At 35.7% G+C, this 26,605-nt stretch overlaps 1 protein-coding gene across 4 annotated transcripts in view; it reads right to left on the bottom strand.

The window, feature by feature from the left end:
- Window positions 1-26,605, bottom strand: part of MANBA (mannosidase beta) — a 99,494-nt gene that overhangs the window by 19,935 nt on the left and 52,954 nt on the right. For all 4 annotated transcript variants that reach the window (XM_081303403.1, XM_081303404.1, XM_081303405.1 and 1 more), the window contains exons 8-13: window positions 21,707-21,858; window positions 19,752-19,869; window positions 17,924-18,010; window positions 13,389-13,556; window positions 7,044-7,262; window positions 3,858-4,022 (exon numbers count right to left, since the gene is read on the bottom strand). In XM_081303403.1, coding sequence (XP_081159529.1) covers window positions 3,858-4,022; window positions 7,044-7,262; window positions 13,389-13,556; window positions 17,924-18,010; window positions 19,752-19,869; window positions 21,707-21,858 — 909 coding nt within the window. The remainder of the gene's footprint in view (window positions 1-3,857; window positions 4,023-7,043; window positions 7,263-13,388; window positions 13,557-17,923; window positions 18,011-19,751; window positions 19,870-21,706; window positions 21,859-26,605) is intronic.

Here is a 26,605-nt window from a genome sequence, read left to right as displayed (position 1 = left end):
TACATGCAGTGCTGAGAATCTAACCCAGTGCCTCACACATGCTAGATGAGCACTTTACCACTGAGCCACAGCCCTTGTCCTGCCCTAACATTTCTTGTCTGTATTTTGGTCAAGAAATACCAAAACTAAAAACAAACAAACAAAAAAATCACTCTCCTTTCATTGCAGATCCCATCTAACACAAAATAGAAATCGCCAAGGTGCAAGTAACAAACTGCATAAGGGTCAAGTCCAATTCTGAACCAAAGCTCAGTAGGAAACTAGTACTAAAATCTAAGAAAAAACCCATCAGCCACAAAAAACAGCCACAGATAATTCCACTTGTACACCCAGCACCTAACTCTGTACCTGAAATGCTAATCAATTGAGAAAAGATTATTTCTATAAGGTCTTTGAATGTGGTTTTAAGGGGGAAAATAAAGTAACAATAATAAAATGAACAACTACAAGAAGGAAAGATAACAAAACAACCGTAAAGGTTCCTCTCCTTTCTCTCTCACACACACAAATATGAATGACCTAGTTTATAAATCAAAATATTTTCACAGAATGTCAGCTATGAAAATCTTAAAAGATGAACTGCAACACTTTCAAGGGACAGCTATTACTTTAACCTTGTGTTCTGATAAGTTCATTAGTTACACATCACACTGGTGAAACTTCCTAAGATTAGGGATTAAACATTGAAATTCTCTTCATCATTTCATTGCCTTCTAAAAATAATTATCCTCTGGCTCACCATTTTCTGCTGTAGTTCGTACCCAAGGATTTGTGTTTTCATACAGGGTAAGATTAAGTTTGGATAAAAAATGGCACAATTTAGCAGGGCGCAGTGACACATGCCTTTAATCCCAAGCATTTAGGAGGCTGAAGCAGGAAGATTGAAATTTGAGGCCAACCTCTGCAATTTAGTGAGGCCCTAAAGACATAATAAGACCTTGTCTCAAAATAAAAAACAAACAAGGCTGGGGATGTGGCTCAGTGCTTCAGCGACCTGGGTTCAATCCCCAGTACCAAAAAATTGGTACAATTTTTGACGCTAAAATAGAAAAGATTGAAATACAATCATGTTTAACAAAAACTTCTGATCTACATCAGAGCAACCAATATGATTGGAATTGAGTCTCACCTTCTTTTTGGGAACTTGAAATATACACAAGAAAAAACAGATAAATAAGTAACAGTTTTAACATAATCTTAAGTGTGTGAAGTCACAGGTATATGATGCAATATATTCAAACTTAAAAAGTAATATAGAGGGGGCTAGGGTTGTGGCTCAGTGGTAGTATGCTTGCCCAGCATGCATGAGGCACTGGGTTCGATCCTCAGCACCACATAAATGTAAAATAAAAATATTGTGTCCACCTAAAACTAAAAAATAAATATTTAACAACAACAATTAAAAAAAGTAATATGGAGCTGGGCATGGTGGGGCAAACCTGTAATCCCAGTGGCTTGGGAAGCTAAGGCAGGAGGATCATAAATTCAAAGCCAGCCTCAGCAATGGTGAGGCACTAAGCAACTCAGTGAGACCCTGTCTCTAAATAAAATACAAAATAGGGGCTGGGGATGTGGCTCAATGGTTAAGTGCCCCTGATTTCAATCCCCAGTACCAAAAAAAAAAAAAAAAACAGTAATATGGAAACTTAAGAAGAAAATACTATCCGATATTCAGTTTGGCAGTTTAACTTTCAAACTTAAACATAAATTTGCCATATAATTCAGCAATTCCACTTATACATTTATACAATTCCACTTATACATTTCCTAACCCCCCAAAGAAAGAAAAAATATGCCCATACAAAGATTCTTATATGAATATTTATAGCAGTATTACATAAAAGTCAAAAGGAGGAAACAGGGCTGGGGCTGTAGCTCAGTGGCAAAGCACTTGCCTAGTACATGTGAGGCACTGGGTTTGATCCTTAGTACCACATAAAAATAAATAAATAAAATAAAGGCATGCTGTACATGTACAACTACAAAATTCTTTTTTAAAGTGGAAACAATCTAAATGTCCATCAACTGATTAATGAATAAACAAAATATGTATATCAATATAAAAGAATACTATTTGACAAGAAGAAGAAATGAAACACAATATACATATTCTAACACAAATAAGCTTCAAGAACATTTTCCTTGGTGAGAGAAGCCAGATACAAAAGACCACCTATTGTATGATTTCATTTGTCTGAAATGTCCAGAAAAGTCAAATCTAAAAAGAGAGAAAGCAGGTTTATATTTTCTTTGGGTGAGAGGCAAGAAAGAGGAGTGATTATACACAGGCATGAGGGATCTTTTGAGGATAACAAATATTCTGAAATTGGATCATGGTGATGGTTGCAAAACTCTATAAACATATAAAAAATCACATAATTGTACACTTACAACAAGAGAATTTTATGGTATGTCAAATATGCTGCTATTGAACTATTTTAAAATATATCCAATAAGATGCAGACTGTCACAGCACAAATCTTTTTTAGATGTCTGTTGGTGAACAGATGCACTTGTTTTTCTTAGGTACAAAGCTAGGAACAGAAATGCTCATTCAAAAGGAAAGCAAATATTTAGCTTCAGTAGAAACTGCCTTAAATTTTGGCAAAGTGGTTAAACACATTTACACTCCCACTAACCATGTCTAAAATTTCCAGCTATTTTACTTCCTCACCAACAGTTGGTACTGTCAATTTTTAAAAATTTTAGCCATCCTGTTGGTTATGGTGAGGTATTCTGGTATGGCCTGAATTTGCATTTGCTTGGTCAAGGATGAGATTGAACACATCTTCATATATGTATTGACTATTTGGGTATCTTTTTAGGTGAAGTGCCTGTTCAAGATTTCTGTTCGTTTTAAATGTTTTCCATCTCTTTCTTGCTTTATATAAGTTCTTCACTATGGATATCTTTGTTAGACATATATATAAATTGTGGTAGGAAAATAGCTCAACAGTGAAGCACTCACTCAGCATGCACAAGGCTCTAGGGTGGATCCCCAGCCATGCCAAATGAAAAAAAAATGATATATGAATTACAACCTGCAGTCCCCAATCATAACTTGCATTTTCTCTTAGTGACACTTTTTGTATTCAGAGGCCCATAAGAAGTACAATGTATCAGTATTTTCTTTTAGATTTAGTGCTTTGATGTCCTAAGAACTCTTTGCTTATCTCAAAGTCATGAAGATATCCCCCTATGTTTTCTTTTGGAAAGTTTATTGCAGTGCCTTTCACATTTAAGTCTTTGAAGTTTTGTTTTTGTTGTTTGTTTATTTGTATGTTGTTTTTGGTGCTGAGATCAAACCCAGGGCCTTGGGCATGCTAAGCATTTTTTCTACCCCTGAGCTATACTCCAGCCGCCATAATTGAATCCTTGATCAGTAATCAAACTCATTTTTACATGTGGAATCAAGGTTTGTTTATTTTCCCATGAAGATGTCCACTTGATAAAGCACTGCTTATTGATCAAATTATTTTCCTACTGAATTGCAATGGTATCATGGCTATAAATCAAGTAGCCATATTATGTATGAGTCTATCTCTGGACCCTCTTGTGTTCCACTGTTGTTTTAGCTTTCAGAAATGATACCATCTTAGTTATTGAACCTTTATAGTAATCTTGAGCTAGGGAGCATTTTTATACACAATTTGTTTTAGAACTTTATAGACTCTTCCAAGAGAAACAAATACCAAAATTAACTATGTCAAGTCTTTTGTGTTATCATATGTATTGTGAAGAAAATATTGCTAGAGTGAAAAACCTGAATATTTTCCACAACACCAAACCTACCAAATCTACATGATCACTTTATTAACTACAGAAACCTGTTCAGCTTCACAATGAAAAAAACCTACCTGCGTAATGTAGATGGTGTCTTTAAATTGACGCAAGGGGTCTGAGCTTTGGGGCAGTGTGAAATGAAGTCCAGCCTGATACAGCATTTCATCGTTGCCATGTTGATGATGTTGTCGATGAAAGGAAAAATTGCTCTTGTAAAACCAGTCCTTTTCAGATGAGACCTTTTGAATAAAAAAGGAGAGTTACAGATTGAGAAGTTAGTGGTAAAACTGCTTCTCTGTGAGCTCCTGACAAACCTGGAAAGCACTCTACACTATGGGAAAGTGCTTAGGCTTTGCTCTGTGACTTTAATTTCATAAATGTTTTTGTCATCAGGCTTGTTATTGGGAAAAACTATCCTTGTGCAAAGTAGAATCATAAAATTAGAATTTGACACTTAAAATCTCCCTTATTCTAACCTAGAAAGTTATGTCTTGGTATCTCTCCCCAAAAACACTGCCTTATCAAAACATATTTCTGGTTTTTAAAACATTAATTATGTATATTTTAGAATATTATTTCATCTACTTAGGTAAACATCATTTTATGTTATTATTTTATCAAAACAGAATAATAAACTATAATCAACAGATTTAACAGAAATTGTCACAGTCCTTAAAGAGGAATATTTTAATACCACTATTACAATTGTAAATGTTTTAAATGTTTTAGAGCTTGATCTTATTACTTATTCATTCCTCAGTGATTGCAAAGCAAAACTGGTAAACATGTATTGAATCTTGATAAAGACACAAACCAAACAATGACACACCTCTCCTCTAAAAATCAGTATTTTGTTAAGGCCTCTCCATAAACAGTGTGGGAACAACTAGCTACCCACATGCAAAAAGTAAATCTAAACACCTACCTCATACACACAGAACAAAATCACTCACAAGAAGTCATAGACCTAAATGCTAAAACTATAACATTTCTAGATGATAATATAGGTGTAAACCTTTGTCATTTGGATTTCTTAGCTATAACACCAAAAACCTCAAGAGATTGGTAAGTAGAACTTCATTAAAACTAAAAGCTTTTTTGTACTTTAAGTGTTCCCATCAAGTTAGTAAAATGATAACTCATACATTGGGAGAAAATATTTGCAAATCATATATCTGATTTAAAGAAAACCCATAATATAAAATCTCATAATGTAATAAAAGAAAGACAAATAACTCAATTTAAAAATGAACAAAGAATGTGAATGTATATTTCTCAAAGGAAGATATAAAATGAAAAGAGGCTCTCTGGGCTCGGTGGCACAAGCCTGTAATCCCAGTCGCTCAGGAGGCTGAGACAGGAGGATCATGAGTTCAAAGCCAGCCTCAGTAAGGGCTACTCAGTAAGACCCTGTCTTTAAATAAAATACAAAATAGGGCTGGGGATGTGGCTCAGCAGTTGAGTACCCCTGGGTTCAATCCCAGGTACAAAAAAAAAAAAAGAAAGAGACGAAACTCAACAAAATCAACATCGAAGAAATGCAAATTTTCTGTGAATGTATATTTCCAAGAAATGTTTAAAAAAATGGAAAATAACAGGTATTGGCAAGGATGCAGAAAAATCGCAGCCCTCGTACATTGTTGGTAGGGATGTAAAATGGGACAGTCACCACAGAAAATAACTTGTTAGTTCCTCAGAATATTAAACACTGAGTTATCATATGACTCAGCAATTCTACTCATAGGTACATACCCAGTACAATCAAAAATGGGTTGACACAGAAACATGTGCAGAACTATTCATGCCAGCATTATTCATAATAGCCAAAAGATGAAAATAATACAAATGTCCACTAACAGAAAAACAGGTAAGCCAAATATGGAAAATCCATATAACAGAATACTATTCAGCAATAAAAGAGTAATGACATACCAATACATGATACAATATGGATGAACCTTGAAAACATTATGGTAAGTCAAAGAAGCCAGTCTCAAAAGACCACATATTGTTTAACTCCAATTATATTAATTGTGCAGAATAGATTAATCTATAGACATAGACAATAGATTGGTGGTGCCTAAGGCTGGGGTAGGAGAGAGAGAAGACAGTGGAGAGTGGCTGTTAATGGATTCAGGGTTGCTTTTAAATGATGAAAGTGTTCTAAAATTGGATTGTGGTAATGATTTCAGAACTCTGAACATATTGAAGACCACTTAATTGTGCACATAAAAGTAATAGGAGTTATAATCTCCAAAATGATAATTTTAAGAACTTAGCTGGTTAAGTTAAAATAAAGGTTAAAGAAAAAAATGATTCTTTTCTTCTATTCATAATATGTAAATTGTATAGCAAGGAATTAAATCTCAGTAAAGATCTTTTTTAAGAGTGAAATATTTTCCTGCAAACTGAATATATGTGTTATTGCATGTATATTCAGATTATTAGTGGGCTTATCTATTGTCTTAAATATAGAAATAATCTTAACTATTGTTGGTGTACACATTTATTCAGATATTTGTCATTATAATCATTTATTAGATATTTGTCAATATAATGATAAATGTGTTCTTTTAAAGAAAATAGTTCATTTTTTAAAATATTTTTTTTAAAAAAGAACGCATACAAATCTGAAACAGAATCTTTAGGAACAGAGAGCATGGAAATCCATACTGAAAGTCAAATATACTTGCATGACAAAAGAGGAGAATGAAATGGGAAAGGAGGAGAAAAAAACTTAAAACTTAATAACATTAGACCAAGATTTATTTATCACACTCACCTTTCTTACTGTAGTGAAATATCTAGTTCTGAATCTCTATAAATGATAAAACAGCTATAGGATTAGAGAAAGAACAATAAGAGATACTTTCATGTGCAAGAAGAATTCAGACTTCAGCAACCACCAGTTTTCATTTAACTTTCAAATGCTCCTAAAGGAACATAACTAAAACTGATATGTAAAAACAAATCCCACCATTTTTTATAATTATAATGCACCAATTAAAAATGCAGGAATATGTGAAAATTAAACAAAAAATACACAAAAATTAAGATACAGAAAAGTTATAATCTCCAAAATGATGATTATAAGAATTTAGCTGTCCAAAAGTTGAAGGAAAAAAGTATTTTTCTTCCATCTTCTTCCTAAACTTTCATTTAAATAAGTAGATTTGACCCTCTGAAGCACTGATCAAAAGCAACATTTGCCCATAGTCTACTCTCCTGAATCACCGTAAATCAAATAAATGATGGCTTACCGTCTGTAATGTACTGAAGGAAGGCCAGGACTGATATCCATACTCAGAGACGAATCTAGCTTTTGGGAAAACTTTCCAATCCCAGCAATCACTATGATAGTCATAAAAATGGACATCACCAAAATTCTTGCTGTTAGGGTCATGAGAGACCCAGCCTTCTGCAATGGATTTGGCTCCATTTGAAGGACTAGACGTTACAAAAGGACGACTCTTGTCCCGCTGAGTACAGAGATAAATTGGTTTTAAAGATAATAATTTCATTTGATAAAGTACAGATCATTTATTCTTTAAAAATACTATCAAGACCCAGAAATATCGAGTAACTGATAGAAATTTAACAGGATGATTTACCTCCTTCCCCAACAGTACCACTCTGCTTTTCCCAATCCTCTATATCCCTTTATAATTACATTTAACCTCATCCCTCACAACAGCTCTTCCTAATCTTTTCAATCACACTTCGCCTCCACTCTTATTTAGCACAGGTAGCATATAGTTGAGCACAGAGTTTATCAACTTTGGCACTATCAACATTTGGACTGGATATGTTGTGGAGATGTATGTGGAGGTGGGGGAGGTCTCATGCATTATAGGATATAGCAGCATCTCTGGCCTCCACCCACTAGATGCCAGTAGTTCCTATTCCCACCCCACCCCACCCCCCAAAAATGTCTACAGACATTGCCAAAGGCTCTCTAGGGGCAGAATCACCTGCACCTAGCACCTCAGGTTAAGAACAAAATCTGTTGAGTCAGACGCAATTGTATTTTAATCCCAAACCAGGATCTTAGTATGTGGGGACATGTCTAATGCTCAGTACTCCTACCTATAAAATGAGGATAATGACAAACCCTTTTCATAGAGATACTATAAACAGTAAACGATTTATATGTGGATGAAATGACCAAGTGTCTACCAGAATTCATGTTCTCATTTCCATAATATAGAGCTGACACTGGGAAGTGGCCTCCTAGTCTCACCATATCTGAATGAGGCCATGTGCCTCATCTTCATCCTTTTCCACCATTGCTGGGCAAGGGCCTAGGAGGTGGTATGACTGGAATACGGAAGAAGCCTGGACCTCTAGAAGACAGCTGCCTGCCAATCAGGAGTAGCCCTTTTACAGCACTTGTGAGTAAAAAATGAAGTTTTTTCATGTAAGCCACTGAAATACTGTGCTGACTTGCTACAGTAGCTGCCAGGGGAGTACCTAATGTGGTACCTAGCACACAGAACTCAAAATGTGTAGCTACTATCATCTCAATAGATGAGCTCACTTTCTATTTCATTGAGAAGATTCACCCATGTAGTACCATTTGGTCAAGTGTTCATTGCGTGTGAGACACTTCTCAGCTCTGCAGAAAGAGAATTCATTTTGTCAAGTGTTGAGAGCCACAGCCAAAGGGGCCCCAGCAAACTTCCAGCTGCCAGCAAACTTCCAGCTGCCGGCTGATGATTGGCTCACAGCAGCCCCAGCAACATCTAGCTGATTGGCTCCTCTGCGGTGATGTTCATTGGGCTGTTTCCCTGCCCTTCAGACTGCCAGCTGCTCATTGGGGGACTTCTTTGGCTCCGCCCACGCGGCCCAGCCAATCAGCCTCAAGAACAGGAGGATTGTGGGAGGTGGTGAGGGTTGTGTGGGGGTGAGAGGCTTGTGGGAAGCCGGTGGTGGCAGTTGGGCTCTGAGGGTTTTTTCCTGAGGAGCTGTTTTGTTTGGCATTTGTAGTTCTAAAAATAAAGTTAGTTTCTTTTGACAAGTGGCTCCTGAATTGTGCCCAGCCAGAGTGCGGCAGTCAAGTACTGATACGTCAAAGCTCTTTTGAGCTCTTTTTATGTGCCAGGTCTATAGTCCTTTGTCTTGGAGGTTCAGCAGGAACAGACATGGTGACTGGCCTCCTAGAATAATGGTCTGCAACCTAGAGGTGAAACTAGAAACTAAACAATTAACTAATTATAAGTGTGATGAGTATTTTGAAGGAAAGGTTCAAGGCTCTTGGGAAATCTAAAACATTGTAGAAGGTCAGTAAGGCTTCCTTGAACAACATTCAGAAAATAGTTTTCTCAATCTTTCTCCATTAGGCCACATTTTTTTTTTTGGTATATCCATTCATATTTTTTCCTTATTTGTTTTCTGACATAGAAAGAAATCTAACTACTTTTCTTTGCCAGCCTGTCTTCTGATCATTTTTCAATTTCACTTTGGTTCTATAGCCAATAAATTATTCTCCACTCTTTTTCTTTTTTCTTTTTTTTTTGGTGGGGGGGGTGGTGGGGGTGGGTACCAGCAGTTGAACTCAGGGGCACTTGACCACTGAGCCACATCCCCAACCCTATTTTGTATTTTACTAGAGACAGAGTCTCACTGAGTTGCTTAGCACCTCACTAAATTGCTGAGGCTGGCTTTGAACTCGTGATCTTCCTGCCTCAGCTTCCTGAGCCACTGGGATTACAGGTTTATGCCACCATGCCCGGCTTCCACTTTTTTTTTTTTTTTAAATCTCTCTTCACTGCCCTTTTCCTTCAGCTTCCTTAGGCCTCCTCTTGTCCTAATAAAAAGTTTCCTTCATTCCTTGTAGTCCCTCAGATTTCTCTACAATTCACTTATTCTTCAACCCCTGATATTCAAGTCCTCATCATTCCACTCCACTGAAATTGTTTTCAAAAACTAAAATGGGAGTTCATAACCCACTTGAATCTAATGTATGAAATATGATATGTCAAGAGCTTTGTAATGTTTTGAACAACCAAAAAAAAAAAAAAAACTACCCATGAACTCCTACTCATCAAACAAAACAATCCTAAGTAGCCCCTCTCTGGTATGAAAAGATGACCCTATCTACCTCCTGTTATTCCTGAAGCTCTCTCCACCCCTGGCTGCTCGTTCACTACTCTTTCACATCCTAGTTTCTTCCAACCTTCTGATTCTTCCTTCTCAAGCTAACCTCTCCATTCTCAGGTGGACACCACTCTCCTTTTAACCTTTCCTTGTTCTACTCCCTCTCCCAAGGCACCTCCTCTCATCAGTGCTCTGATTACTCCCAGCTTCACCTCCACACATGACCTTGTATTCACTTCCATGGTTACATTACCAATAACCAGCTCCACATCTCCACCTGCCTTGTCTGGCCAACATTTCAAATCCACCCTTTCAAAGCAGAATCCCTTATTAACTAAACCAAACATTCAACTGTGCTTCCTACTTTGATTACTGGTACCCAAGTAGGACTCTCTCCTTTTCTCTTTCAATTCCTACATTCAGTCACTCTGAATAGCACCAACTCTACATTAAAATATTTTCCATCACCTAATTTCCAGTTCCCTGTCACTAGACTCCATTCCTAGGACCTCTTTAACCTTGTGCATTGAATCTCTCTAACCCCACCCCCAGTCATCATTTCTAAAATAAATATATTAGTTACATTCTACAGTGCTTTTAAAAATTAAATACATAAATTATAGGAAGGATTATATAATGAACATATTAATATGTAATAGCATCAGCTAATATAATTATTATAATTAGTGTATTAATGTCTGGCATATAACACATTCCCAGTAACTTGGAGTTCTCAGTTATTGTAACTGATATATTCTAGGAAAATCTGAGTCAGATAAAGTTCACCCTCTCTCCCCAGATGTTCACTAGCTTGCTGTTTTCTACGGAATAAAGTCGTCCAGTATCTTAAAGTGACTCAAAGTCCTTCTATGACCTCCTTCCAGGCAGTCTTTTCTATCTTTGTCTCCCCCACACAAATCCAGGACAAATCCACACGAATCTTTCTAGTGCTAGACACTGCTTCCTGTTTCCTACGTACCACACACTTCCACATCTTTTTGCCTTTATTCATATTGTTTTAATAGCCTAAAATACCTACTGGACAGCCCTTTGCCTCAAAATTCTACTCCATCTTTAAGGTTTAGTTTGGATGTCACCTTTTACTTGAAAGCCTTCTCAGATTCTGCCCGTTAAAATTAGTAGCCCTTTCAAATAATTTTCAGCATTTTGGAACTACGTTTTTTTATAGCACTTCTTTCACCTGTAAAACTGGTGTTTTTTTTTTTTTTTCCTGTTTCCTACTGACACAGCTTGATTAATCAAGCTCCATGAGATTAGGAGTATTCCCTCAGGGCTGGGGTTGTGGCTCAGTGGTAGAGCACTTGCCTTGAATGTGTGAGGCACTGGGTTCGATCTTTAGCATCACATATAAATAAAAAAATAAAGGTCCATCAACAATTAAAAAAAATAAATAAAATTTCAAAAAAAAAAAGAGTATCCTCTCAGCATTGGGAATGAGGCTTTGCTCCTGGTAATAGGTATTCAGTACACATTTGTTGACTTTTAAAATATTACAAGGATGGTGAGATTATAATTCAAGTAATCTTGATTTTTTTTTTCTTTTCTTTCTTTCTCTCTCTCTCTCTCTCTCTCTCTCTCTCTTTTACCAGGAATTGAACCCAGGGGCACTTAACCACTGAATCACTTCCCCTCCGACCTTTTTATTTTTTATTTTGAGACAGGGTCTCACTAAGTTGCTTGGGGCATTGCTAATTTGCTGAAACTGGCCTTGAATTTGCAATCCTTCTGCCTCAGCCTCCTGATTTGCTAGAATTACAGGCATGTGCCACTCAGATTCTTGAACAATCTGATAAACAGATCCAGTAAGTAAAATTACTAATGGGCTTCTGCCTAAAAATATCTGCTTTGATGATGTATTATAAGTTCCCCCACTTACAAATCAGTTATTACTGAGGCATGTTTTTTTATTTTTCCCTCCAAATTCACAGATGATCTCGCTCTAGGTCATGATCTTGAATGCTTACTTAGACCATCAGACATCATAAGATAAAGAGAAAAGGCATGAACAGAATGTGTGATGTCCAAAGGAAACTAATCATTACAGTGTAAATGGGTCATTATAGCAGTTCTTATATATCTTATGTTTGATAGAAATAAAAACAGTAATTACTATATAGCATTTAGTTCTGTCCATCTTCAAAGAAGTTTTCAAATATCAATTATGACTCACAACTCATTTTAGGATAAGTTGATCCTTGTGAGAAAGACATCATATTTCCATATCAGAGGTGAAGAAGAGATACACAGAAGCTCACTTTTCTAAGATTAAGCAATTTCCCCAAGACATTAAGTGACCCAGACAGAATTTTGAGTATTAGTGCTTAATCACTATACTATAAGATCCATTTATTGGGGCTGGAGTTATAGCTCAGCCGTAGAGTGCTTGCCTCGCACATGTGAGGCACTAGGTTCCTCAGCACCACATAAAAATAAATAAAGATATTGTGTCCATCTTAAAAAAAATCTTAAATGAATGGTCTACAAATATCAATTAAAACTTATACCATCACATTTTGTGAATAGAAAAGTTCTTCATGACACATATTTAATATATCAAGTAAACCATAAATTTGAACCTATGTTTTTCATAAGTGCTCACTTAAGTTTCTTATCATAAATGAGATAGTATCATACTGGGCATATTAAGATGCTAATATGATATACCATTTAAAAAATATATTCTTTTTCAGATTACTTCAGGACATATTATAATTACAGATACAAAATTATAAAGGTAACCAGGTTATTGAATCACATGTTAAACATTAAAGTTTAAAAAAATAAAAAACAACTCTTAAAAACATTCTTGAAAAAAATGCTGCCTCCTCCTCCCACAAAAAAGGCCAACTTCTATTAACATATGCCTATATAATATGCCTATTGGACAAACAGTGGTCTAAATAGAACCATCATAGAGGAAGGGCTCTACGATAAGACTGGGAACAAGATCTTGCCTCTCCCTGTACCCTTAAATCACATACGAACATATTCATATATGATTTATACCAAATTCTGTGTTAACATTGTGAATACAGAATTTTAGACTGGGCATGTCAATAAATCATCTAATCTAGAGATTCTAAAGGTGTAGGGATCCATGGATAGACTCCAACGAGTCGGTGACAACCAGAAATTTGTCATAGTTTTGTTTGTTTTAGGGCAGTGCCAAACTCAGGGACTCACATTCACTAGGCAAGCACACTCTACCACTGAGCTATATCCCCAACCCCAGGCACCTGCAACTTGCAAACACCCTATAGGTCACATATGAAGGGTTCCATAGACAATTTATCCTCAAATAAGTCTACATTCAATCCACAAATGTTTTCATATGCTTCAGAATTACAATGAAATATTCTGATATTCAAGTGATACTACTTTTTAAAATACTACTGCTCTAAAAGGGGGCATAAAATATATTGTACCAATATTCAAACATTCATTTAAAAAAAATCTTCAATTCTACTGCATTATAAGCCACTACTTACTGACAAGACGATCTTTCTGATGTTTGACACATAGAGTGCCACATAGTCTTGTATGTAGACTGGTAGATCAGTTATTTTCACATTATACCAATTCATCATCAGTGCTATTTCATTTTCATTATTGCCACTCCATACGATGATAGAGGGATGAGACTTCAGCCTCCTGACCTGAAATTTAAGAAAACTTAAAAACAATCTTCCAATACTTAACATAAAAGACTCAGAGCTATAATTATTCAGAAAATTATAGCTACTGCATTTTGGCACACAAATTCTTCTGTGCCAGGGAACTCATTAGACAATTGTCAGTCATGTTAGCTGTGGGAATACATTTTAAAAATTCTCTGAGATTCTTTGTGTGTAGATTTAGTACACACTGATAAGGTAGTAATCCTTTCTCTCTACTGTACAAAAACTGAAGAAAATATAATCCCTTTTTAAAAAAAGAAAGCAGATGAAGAAATAGACCTGATCTTTATCTGAATTGCCACGAAAAAGTTCCAAGAATCACAAAAGGCAAGAGACATTACATTACAGGGGTTGGTTCTCAGGAGCAAGCTGAAGTTTTATGTGAAGAAACAAATGAAGCAGACCAAGCACTATCACTGCAAGAGGGACAGAGGTTCCCCTGCTGTCTCTTATGAATAACTAGATGACAGAACTCAGGCTACAAACACAAAGTGAGGCTGAGAAGATAGAAATGTTCATGACCCTGATTTGATCAGTATATATTGTACACTTGGATTGAGATATCATACTCTGCCCCATAAATATGTACAATTATTATGTTAATAAAAAATATTCTTAAAGGTTTAAGGAAATGGAAATGCTAACCACCCTGATTTGATCATTACACGCTGCATACATTCATCAAATTATCATATTGTTCCCCATAAATTTGTATAACAAAAAATAATTTTTTAAGTTAAGAAAACCAGAAGGAGAACTAGAGAAGATGATACAAAGAGAGTGAGTACTAGAGGGATTCTGGAAGTAAAAGACATGCAGGTGGAAAACAGGTTAGAGAATGTCTCCTGAAAGAGCTCTCAATGTCATGTATTAAGATATCAACTAAGGTTTAATAAGCTACTGAATATACCTAAATACAAAAGAAGACGTCAGAGAGTCTGTCTGAAAATCCTGCCAGCTGGGAGCAATAGGGCCAGTAGGAGCTGGGCCCACCTGGGCCAGCCCTAAGTAAAGGCAAAAGGATCCAGATCTGTTATGCTAAGGGCAGACATGAGCATGCCTCTGTCTTCTGACATACTGGGCCATGTGCCCCAGTAGAGGTGGGCACTTTGATATCCTTGAAAATGAGAATGAGTCGATGGTCAAGAGAAATTCCCCAGAAATATGTTTTGACACTACTACCTTACTGATATAAAACCTTCTCTTTCACTGTGATGGACTATTACCACAAGAAGCTGTGAAACTCAGATAAATGTAACAGCAGCATAGTGTATATGAAAGAGATATGCTTCATATAAAAAAATTAAAAGCTTTGTATTTTCTAAAGCAACTCTGTAAACAGTACAGCATTTTCCCTTTTTGCAACAGTACATGTTGCAAAGTGAGAGCTGCTATCAACTGTGACAGGCAGATTTATGATGCTGATGAAAACACACACACACACACACACAAAAAAAAAAAAAAAAAAAAAAAAAATCCCAAAGAGGCAAAAAGCTTCCATGACTCAGTGTCACACACACCCTTCCACTGACTTTTATGGTAAGTCTTACCCCTAATAAATTTTAACAAGCTTTACCTAAAATGGTTCTCCTTTCTTCAATAAAACAAAAAGAACTGAAGGTACATAGATGATATAGCTTGTGTAACTATGATTAATATTTTAAAAGTTATTCATGCATGCATCCATCCATCCAGCTATCCATTCAATGAATAATCCTGCCAGGGAGAAGGGATATAGAGGGAAACCAACCACAGGCCTCAGGAAGATGACGATCTTACAGGGGCAACAAAACCCGGAACAAGTGTGTGTGAATCACCAAGGGCAAATGAGGGTGTCCTAATCTAGATTTAAGGATTTAGAAGGGTTTTTCCCAGAGAAAGTTATGCTCAAAGTAAGAAGGGCCCAATGTGGTGGTCCACCGGGAAGGGGAGGAGAGATGTGGTAAGACACAGAGAGGAAGAGGGAGATCGTGTTTGAAGAGGCTGGAGTCATGGGCAGGGACAGAATCCCCCATGCTGAAGATCTTTAATTTACCCTGAGAGCAACAGGAAGCCTCTGGAGGGCTCTTAGCAAGCAAAGGATGCAACATGCACTTTTTAAACCTTTAATTTAAAAATGAAACAGCCACAGAAAATAATCCTGATGTAATGAATCAGGCTATTACCCTTACAACCATTGCCCAGACTAAGCAGCAAACTCTCCCCCAGAGCCCTCCATATACCTCTTCCTAGTCATAGACCCTTCCTCCTGACAAAGTAACCTCTATATTGAGTGTTACAGTAGTCATTTCCGTGCCTTTCTTTATGTTTTCCACCGAATACATCTGCAGATATCATAAACAAATTTTAATATATTGAATGGATTTCAATCCATTGACATTCTTAGCCTTTTTGAATCTCAAATTTTCCTACTTTTAATTGGTTAGAGTCTCTTCAAAGTCCTTTTGACTTTGATACTTTCTTGTTATCTGTATGTCAAGATAGACCAGGATCAAGATTCTGAGCAGGAGTGTGGTACCACTCAATGTGTGTCAGAAGGATGACCTTGGCACTTCTGCTGAGAATTCACTCACACTGGGAGAGACCCACGCTAAAGAGGCTAACTAGAAAACAAATGCCAACTGTAGATAAGAGAAAAAATGAGGATTTAAACTGGTATAGTAAGTATAAGGCTGAGAAGTTAAGTATAAATACTGTACACATTTACATATATTATGCCATTTAATCTTCAAAATGGCTTTATGAGAACAATAAAATCATACCACCTTTACAGACTGCGAGATTGGGGCTCAAGCAGTAAATCAACCTCCCTACAGTGGCAGGTTGACTATTAAAGAAGAAACCAAAACACTTATTCTTTGTATATCACCATTGCAAAAGAAAAGAAAATCTAGAAGATAATTGGACATGAGAAGCTGAAAACAGAGTCAGAAATAACCCATAGTATTTTTACCTGAAGTTACTGAAAAAATGAATGTTTCCTCCTTTGAGGAAAACAGAGCATTATAAAATCTCCTCAGTATGTCTGTATAGTCTTGTAAAACCTAGAAAGTAGATGTGATCTCCTGATCTAGTGATCATCTTTTATAAATACCAGTGGACCACCCAGCGAATGTTTCAGTAGTATTTGGTAGTATTATATGTATAATAATATGTTAGCCAAATATATTCACAAGTTAGTTCTTAGCTATGTGGGGAGTACAAGTTCAAGCTCTGTTCATTTGGATAAAGGGGAGTACATTGTGATTCAAAATTTTCTTATATTGCCAAGAATGCCACACTGAGTCTACATAGCAACTTAAGATCTAGGAGATAGGTAAAGTAATGTAAACTGTGTTTCAAAACATAATCACCCCCTAAACAGATCTTCCTGCAAAAAATAAGTATATTCAGCAAATGACTGATCAACCTCCAATCTGTGGCTGAAATTATCGGTTGATGACATTATAATAGACAGCATTCTTTTAAAAAAGAGAGGGAGAGAGATTCCAGGATAATCAGATATTTCTTCTCCAGACCTCAAATCAGCCGTTCCTCTAGGAAGCTTTGCCTTATCTTTCACAGTACTGGGGATTAAACCCAGAACCTTGAGTATATGGTATGGAAGTGCTCTACCACTGGGCTATACCCCAGTCCAACATTAAGACAGTTTCATCTTTTTCTTCTCTCCTCCTCTTCCTTTTTTTTTCTTTTTTCTTTTAAAACAGGGTCTCACTGTGCTGTGGCTGTGCAACTGGCTTTGAATTCCTGGATTCAAGCAGTTTTCCTGTTTCAACGTCCCAAGTAACTAGAACTATAGGAGCATACCATCGTGCCAGCAGCCGCCTTTCTCTTTTATAGAAAAGACTATGTCAATACAAGGATACTTGATACTACTAGGCTGGCTACTGTTTGTAGGCCTTTTCAGTGGACAGAGCCTAGTATATTATCACTTCCTTGCATTTCTGTATCTATAAGTGTGTATATGTGGAATACAAAAGAAATCAGAGTCAATTATTTTCAATTTTTGAAATTGAACGTAGCAATTAAAAAAATGAAAACATTTGCTCAGGTAGGGAAAACTGCAGAAGCAAGATTAGGGGAAGGGATATAAGTTTGGTGTGGACATGTTACATTTGAGATGCCTCTAAAACTTCCAAGAGGCACAGGTAGACAGCAAAAAACTTAGCACAGGGCATGAATCTGAGAGTTGTCAGCAAATAGGCAGCGTTAAAGTCATGACTGGGTGGCCCACCTAGGGACTCGATTATCTGACTGATTTTTCACAGGATTTAATAAGGAACAACAAAATGAAATGGGGAGAGAAATTTACAAGAGGCAAAACTAAAACAATAGTAATAACATACCTGGTGAGCAACTTCTTTTGCCACTGAATACATGAAGCTCTGTTCATTTGGATAAAGGGCACAGGCAAACATAAAATCCTGCCATACCTAGCAAATAAAAGGCAATAAAGTACTTCTGTAAATTAGATCACACAGAAAAAAAAAAGTCTTCAGTTTGAACGCGGGGGGTTATCCTTCATATAAATGAGAAATCAGGTTGGCTGATGAATGTGACCGTTTGAGCCCTGCTGTACCTAAAAGCACACAGGAGAGGCTCTGGCACATCTAGGACTTTTCAGAGCTCCACAAAAGTTGTCAAAAACCTGAAAAGAGGAAATGTTAGGTAGGTAGAAAAAAAAAAGAGAATACAAAAGAGGAAATAATACACATTGGGGGAAAACAAAATGAAGCTTTCCCAAAATTCTTCTAATTCCTAACTCTTTTTCATTTTCATCAAAAATTTGAGATACTCCATGGTTAAAAGAGAGATACTCTGTGGTTAAAAACCAGACTTTACTTATAAAGGAATTAATGTTTGATGGCCAAGAGAATTACTACATGCCCACTTCAATATTGGAACCATGAAGGCCTTTCCTGGGAAGGCTGCATGACAAAGTGGTTTAAAGCCCAATCCCCAAGCCATCTGCCTTACTCAGAACTTTGATTCCACCATATACAGGCAATTGCATTTGATCAAGGTGTATAACCCCTCCATGTGTCAGTTTCCTTATATGTAAATGGGAGTAGAGAATAATAGCAAATACCTCATTGGTTGGGTATGAAGATAGAATAAAATAATACATGCAGAGCATTTAGACCAATGCCTGGCACTCAGTAAATATTATAGAATATTGTCATCAATTTCATCATTATTATTATTATGTCCTACTCTTCTATGAAGTTCTGTATATCTGATAACTATAATATTAGAACTGAAACTATATATACTTAGCCCTCCATATTTATGGATTTTATATCTAGGGATTCAGCCAACTACCAACCAAAAATGTTTTTAAAAAATCATATTTATACTGAACATGTACAGACTTTTTGTTTTTGTCTTTATTCCCTAACCAATCTAGTGTGACAACTATTCATATAGCACTCACATTGTATTTGGTATTATAAGATCAGAAACATGTCAAAGTATATAGGAGGATGTACACAGGTTATATGCAAATACTCCACTACTTTATATATGGAACCTGGAGTATTTGTGGATTTTAGTATCTGTAGGATTCTGGAATCAGTACCCCACAGACACCAAGGGATGACTGCATTTCCTTTGCTTACACTCACCATTTCAAGACATGCTGACAGTACTTCCATAACAACATTAATTTTATTATTTTTTAAAAAATATTTTATTTTTTAGTTGTAGTTGGACACAACACCTTTATTTCACTTGTTTTTTTTTGTATGTGGTGCTGAGGATCAAACCCAGGGTCTCGCACGTGCAAGGCGAGCGCTCTACGGCTGAGCCACAACCCCAGCCCTATTATTTTGCTTCTCTCTGGGACTAGTCAGTCCCCCTTAAAGTTAAATTATTTAAATATTTTATTTTATTAAGCATACTTACACATGACAAAGAAAATATACATAGGTACATACATAGATATAACCAATATATATAATACTTATTATTTAAAAATAATTAGGTAATCCTGATATTTGCCATCAACAATGGCTCTGGGTTTACAAGATGTCATGTACTCCTTTGCCAAAAATGGAACATTATACTGGGTTCTGAAAAAAGAAGTAAGGAGTAATAATATCCACTCAGAACACTGGAACACAAACTGAGGACGGAGTAACCTATCAATATATAAAAATGCCATCAACTACTCACCATTATCCCTAGTTCATCACAGAGTTCATAGAACTTATCCTGCTCATAAACACCTCCTCCCCACACCCTAAGAACATTCATGTTAGCATCCACAACAGACTGCAAAAGGAGCCGTAACCTGGAGAAGAAATGGTAGAAAGTAATTGAATTTAGATACTTTGGAATATTAAGAAAAAAATTTAAAAACATTTTTAAATCTCTGTTAGAAAAACACACCTTAAAATTGCAATAATTTGGATATAAATCTAAATAAAGAAAGTGAAGTAAATATTTACTTCTAGATAATATATAATTTACATGTAACCACATAAAGCAAACAAACTTTGAAAAATATTGACATCTTTCCTTTCTAAATATTCAGTAATGCTACACTATTTTTTAAAGCTAATTTTTGTTTTGTATTTATTCCTACAGAAAAAATTGTAATGTAAAACTTAGAAAATTCACTTATTTTATACTGCACACAATATATTATATTACAGTTGCCATTGCAAACAAGAAAACAAAAATCAAAGCTTGAATATTATTGCCTCACTCACCCTGATCTTTTTAAAAATTATTTCAGCCTTATACTCCTTTCTGTAGTAAATATCCTTTCTACCTTATCCAATTCTTTTTCACTCTACCCTCTGGAAAATCTAGAAATTTACAGCCAGTTGGAGAGCATGGCCCTTCCCTCCAGCCCCAGAACACTGCTCCAGAATGAACTGGAAAGACAAAGAACAGGCTGGTCCCTTTAAACTCTGCTCTCAACATCCCCTGCAGGCTGACAAAAATTGGCCCAGTTGTGCTAAACAGAAAGGGCAAATCAGTAGGAGGAGAAAGGAAAAAATACAGCAAATTATCCCATGCTGCATCTGGAGGAGCATTTCATTGTCTTATGAAATCTAAAATAAAACACACATTTTAAAGTAAAAGAAAATCACAATAAGTATTATAAAACTGAGGATTTAGCCACTAATGATATTTACATTCTAAACATCAAATAACATACTACAAGGCAGACTTATACATTTGTAAATATGCTGAGCTGTTATTTAACTTAAGGCAAAAAAAAAAAGTGTTTATTTTCCCTTCACAAAGTTTATTTTCACTATTGCAAAGATAGTTTATACAGGAAATATTATTTTCTTCTGAAGTTCTATTCTCAAACCCTTCAGAAAAACACTCCGGGTTTTTTCCTAGATGTAGATTTTTTACGATTTTTGTTTGTTTGTTTGTTTTCTTTTCTTTTAAATAAGTTGTATTATATATTTAAGTTATACAATATGATGTTATGGGATATGTACAGGTAGTAAAAAGGCTACTATAGCAAAACAAATTAACATAGCCATCATTTCACATAGTCACCCATTTTTCTTGTTTTAGTGCCAAGAGCAGCAAAAATATACTCATTTAACATGAGCCCACGAACTGTCCAATTCTATTTCCCATGGTCCACATGTTGTCCATCAAATCTCCAGACCTGTTCCTCCTGCTTTGTATCCCTGACCCATAGCTCTCCATTTCCTCCCCAACCAAGATTTAGTTCTTTTATTAAGGTAAAAGTAAAAGAATATATCTTAGCACTAAAAGAAAAGTATGGATTGCTATCTGTTAAAACCATTCTCAAAAATATTTACAGTATTCTTTGAAGAACTGAAAAAAAAGTTAGATATGATAATTTTTTTTTCTGGGACTCACTACCCAAAATGTGAAGCTGCCATTTTCTTGTTTATCCAGGGTAAATATATAATAGTTTTCTAAAATTGGATGGCTAAAGTAGTCTCTATCTATAGCTCAGGAGACTGGAATATTTGGTTGAAAAAGTCTGTCCATTCTAAAGTTTCTATCATCCTGGAATTCTATATTACTTCTCAGTTCCTCCTGAGACCAAAAAAAGTGGAAGTGAGTCACTCTTAAGCTTTTTGAGACAGTTAATAAAAAAGGAACAAAAAAAGAAGGCCAATACTTACAAGTCAGAAGTTACTCTATCCTGGAAAGAATCTGGTGGAATCCAATTGGAGCCTTTCAGAAATATGGGAAGTCCATTAATCTTAAAGTAGAAACTCAGACCACGAGATCCTTTTATGGGCTCTTCTATAAGTTCTACTGTTCTAAAATAAACCTGTCATGAACAATTCAATATTGCATATTGAATCAGACACATACACAAAATTTGTTTTTTTAAAAAAAGAAACATGCTTCTTAAACAGATTTTAATGTAATCAGCTTTTAATGTAAATTTTCCTATTTGCTACAAAACAATTAATGTGAAAATATAAATTTCAGTAAATATATTAGTCTGTTATTTCTCTTGAAAAAGAAAAATACAGAAACAAAGAGCAAAATACATTGAGTCTTCCTCATGGAATGGGCTTTTATGATTATGTAAGAACAAAAGCAAATTTGAACATAGCATTTCATAATTAAAACAAAAATTGATGCTTTTTCACAAAAGTAGGAAAAAAGTCCCATCAGTCAAACTAATACATCTTCAACTGAAAAACACATTCTCATTTCAGTGTTATTAAAATGTGCCAAAATGTGTATCTTGGAATCAAGGGGAAAAAAGCATACGCACTTTATAACAACTTTCCAATCTTAATAGCACATTACTATAAAAAATCACTTTGTTTAATGGGCAATTTCATCCTAATTATCACATTAAACTCAATGTTTGACAGAGCTCTGGTATCTCAACTGGAGCTGTATGGGATACATTCATTGGAAGAAGATCTTACAGAAGGACACACTTCAGTGGTATCATTGCTACAGGAGAGGAGGAGACTTTGTTCCTCAAACAGTCTAGCCAGATTTTCCCAGTTAGTTATGGGCAATAAGACCTAGAAAAGCTCTGCTATTCTCATCAAAATCTTCATTTTTACCATCCATAAACTGGATCAAGGAATGAGTGACATTGTTGTTTACCAATAAAGCCTAGCCTTGAATCAAAATTATGCACTTCTCAGGGCTGGGGTTATGGTTCAGTGGCAGAGTGCTTGCCTAGCATGTGTGAGGCACTGGGTTCAATCCTCAGCACCACATTTAAATAAATAAAAAATAAACGTACATCAACAACTAAATTTTTTAAATTTTTTTTTAAAATTATACACTTCTCAAATTAAAAAAAAAAAAACAAATCAGTCAGTGTATTTCATGTAGTGTCAGTGTCTACATTCATTCATCCTTCTACTTTCTTATCTTTGCCCTTATTTAGAAGACAAGACAAAAGAAATCAGAATTAACTTCATGAGAAGACACAGAACATGACCTGGATCTGGAGAATCTTGACATGGAATTGCCACACCTGCTTTAGAGTTGTGAAGAAGTCACCATGGTTTTTAGAGACCACTTTTTGATGGTGAGCTCAACTTTCTAGAAGAGTAGTTCTTTAAGAATGGTCTCTTAGAACCTTTCAGGGGTCCTGAGGCTCTGAATTATTGGCAAAATAAAAGTTAAAACCCTGTTTGCCTTTTTCTCTCTTATTCTTTCCTGAGTGTGAGTGGAATTTCCTAGGGATGATTGTTTTAGTCAACTTTTTCACTGCTGTAACCAAAAGACCTGACAAGAACAATTTTAGAGGAGTAAAAGCCCATTTGGGGGCTCACAGTTTCAGAGATCTCAGTCCATAGACAAACAATCTCTCTAGGAACAAATACGCCAAAGGCACACAGCCCCAGTGATCCACCTCCTCCAGCTACACCCCACCCACCTGCCTATAGTTACCACCTAGTTAATCTCTATCAGTGGATTAATGCACTGATTAGGTTAAGGTTTTCATAACCCAATCATTTCACCTCTACATTTCTTGCATTGTCTCACACAAGAGCTTTTGGGGTATACCTCATATCTAAATCATAATAATGATGTGAGATGACATCCTCACTGGCAGCTAATGTATATATGTACTTCGTATATTCTGTATGCTATTTTTTTTTTGAGAGAGAGAGAGAGAGAGAGAGAGAGAGAGAGAATTTTAATATTTATTTTTTATTTTCCGGCAGACACAACATCTTTGTTTGTATGTGGTGCTGAGGATCGAACCCTGGCCGCACGCATGCCAGGCGAGCGTGCTACCACTTGAGCCACATCCCCAGCCCTATTTTTTGGTTTTTCCTTTGTTTCTTTTGTGGTGCTGAGTTCTGAACCCCGGGCCTTGCACATGTTAGGTAAGCACTCTACCACTAAGCTACATTCTCAGCCCTGTGGACTCTACTTCTAAAGCATACGTTTTGGGTTTAAAGAAATGCTTTTTGAAAGATTTACTGTTTGTTCTCAGTACTTTTACTGTGCTCTTTCTAGCTCTCTTTGATTATTTCTGTTATAATCTCTGTAAAATGTCTCTAGCTGTTCAACAAATCTTTATTATGAATCCCACAGTTTCCCTCACAACCTTCACAGAAACATAAGACTGGATCCTCTTTGTTAGTTTTATTCACAGTGATTTTTTTTTTAAGTTTTTAAATCAAATATTAATTTTTAAATTAAAACTCATTTTAGAGTTTAATAATATTTATCTCATTCTAAAAGAAAATTGAATTACAATGTATGTTTTCCTAATGTAAGGATGAATTGTTAAAATAAGATTAGAAGGTTTAAATTCTCAACCTCTAACTGTACTGTCTGCATCTAAAAGTGCGGAAAAAAAAATGACATAAGAGAGTCTTTTGACTTGTGGGGTTGCGGGGAGAATCTACTCCAAGGAAACTGGGTAACATTATAAATAACAAATAAAATTATTATGATAGTCATCTTTCCCTTATCCTTAGAGATTTTTTTTAAAGGAACAATAAGCATTGGATAAGACAAATGTTGTACAACCTGAAGGAAATGACTTATAGCAGAAGCTGTAATGGCCACACAAACGGACTGCCCACCCTTGGAGACTCCACAGATCTCAAAAATGCAGATGGAATTTCATCACCATAAATAAACGCTAATGGAGGATGTAAATTATTATATACTGCAAAAGTAAAATCAATATGTCATTAGCTAGGACCTGAAAACCAAGATTTAATTGTCAAGCAAGGTGAATCTGCAGGGCTAGCTCAGTGGCCACCTCAGCTCCACTCACATTGATTTTATTTATTAGTGAAGTATTACTTTTTTATTACACATATAATACACAATTTTTCATGTCTCTGGTTGCACACAAAGTCACACCATTCATGTCTTCATATATGTACTTAGGATAATGATGTTCATCTCATTATCTTTAGAGATTTTTAACAAGTTACTTTATTGTATCTTATGCAATACACCACCTTTTTAAAAAAGAAAAAGAAATCAAATACCTTAAACTTAGACATGATAAGCTTTTTATAAGCCAAATACTATTTGTTACATCTTTTCAAATCAGTGATGAAAAAGGCTATAGTCTCTATTGTATAGAGTTCCTGGTGCTGCAGTGGCTGGAGAAGTACACGTGTTCGGTTTCTGAGTGCCTCCAGGATGAAAAGTCAATGAAAAAAACCACAGCATCACCATTTTGTAATGACACAGTAACACGTTCAATTAAAAGATCTAGCTGCAATATGAAGACTGAGTTGATATTGGAAAAATCATACTTTTGCTTTACAAAAGGGTGAACTTCCTGACATTGATGAACTTGCTATTTTGCATGTGTTTGTCTGTTATCAGACAAATAAATTATCAAAGAAAATATTTTATGTGAATTTTTAACACCAAAGTACAAGAGGTGTTGAAATACTCAGAGTACTGAATATTTTTTTTTAATCTCAAGGTTATAGTGCAACTTCTGTGTTAGCATTTGCACAGGCGTTACAATGCAGAGGGTAACACTGCAGATCCCTTAGCAGAAATCAAAGCAGCAGCTCCAAACTGTGTTAGTTGTCATTATTTCCTTCACCTGCAAGCATTAGCAGAAAAAAAAGTGCCAGTGTCACTTCAGATAAAGCAGCAAAAATTGTCAATCTTATTAAATATCAAGGCTGATTACACATCATTTTAATATCCTATGTGATGAAAAGAGAAATACCATGCAGGACAAACATCTTGAGGAAAAACATCTGGGCCATTTTTTGAGTAGTGAGCTCCGTCAGTCATCTCGTTATAAAACTCCATTTTTACTAGAAAAAAGGACTAACGGATGACCTATGGCTGTTCTGACATGGATTCCTGGCAGGCATTTTCTTGAAAGGGAATGAGTGAGTCTGTCACTTCAAAGAGGACAACTGGCAATATTTGTGGACAATGATAAAACTCAAACTTTCAAGTAAAAAAACAGGATTTAGAAAAGCTTGTATCCATTACCCTGAGCTTGAGAGCATCTGATACTTAAAGATTTTCCAGGTGACATCAGTAGAGATATTAACAAATCTGAATGTGATTCTGGAAAATGAAATTGTTTCAACATTTGGAAGATTTATAATTTCTCAGGAAACCAACAATTTTTAAATAACCAATGTATTATATTACAGTATCATACATGAGTAAGGAATCCATTAAAACTGCAAGATAGACCAATGGATTTTAATGTAATAGAATGAAAAGTTCATTGAAATGGCTTCAGAGTTGCAACCAACCTTTAAGAAACTATCACCTGTTGCCGGGCACAGTGGTGCATGCCTGTAATCTCATTGGCTCAGAAAACTGAGAGGCAGGAGGATCATAGTTTCAAAGTCAGTCTCAGCAACTTAGTAAGGTCCTAAGCAACTTAGCAAGACTCTGTCTCAAAAAAGAAAATTTTAAAAAAGGCCTGGGGATGTGGCTCAGTCATAAGTAGCCTGAGGCCTGAGGTTCAATTTCTAGTACCAAGCACACACAAAAAAAACTACCACTTATTAAGTTCTAGTATAGTACCAAAGAATATCCACAATTATCTGAAAAGACTATTAAAGCACTCTTCCTTT

Source organism: Spermophilus citellus (assembly GCF_964194105.1).
Source record: "Spermophilus citellus genome assembly, chromosome: 8".
Classification (NCBI taxonomy): domain Eukaryota; kingdom Metazoa; phylum Chordata; class Mammalia; order Rodentia; family Sciuridae; genus Spermophilus; species Spermophilus citellus.
This window is presented reverse-complemented; position numbering and strand designations above follow the sequence as displayed.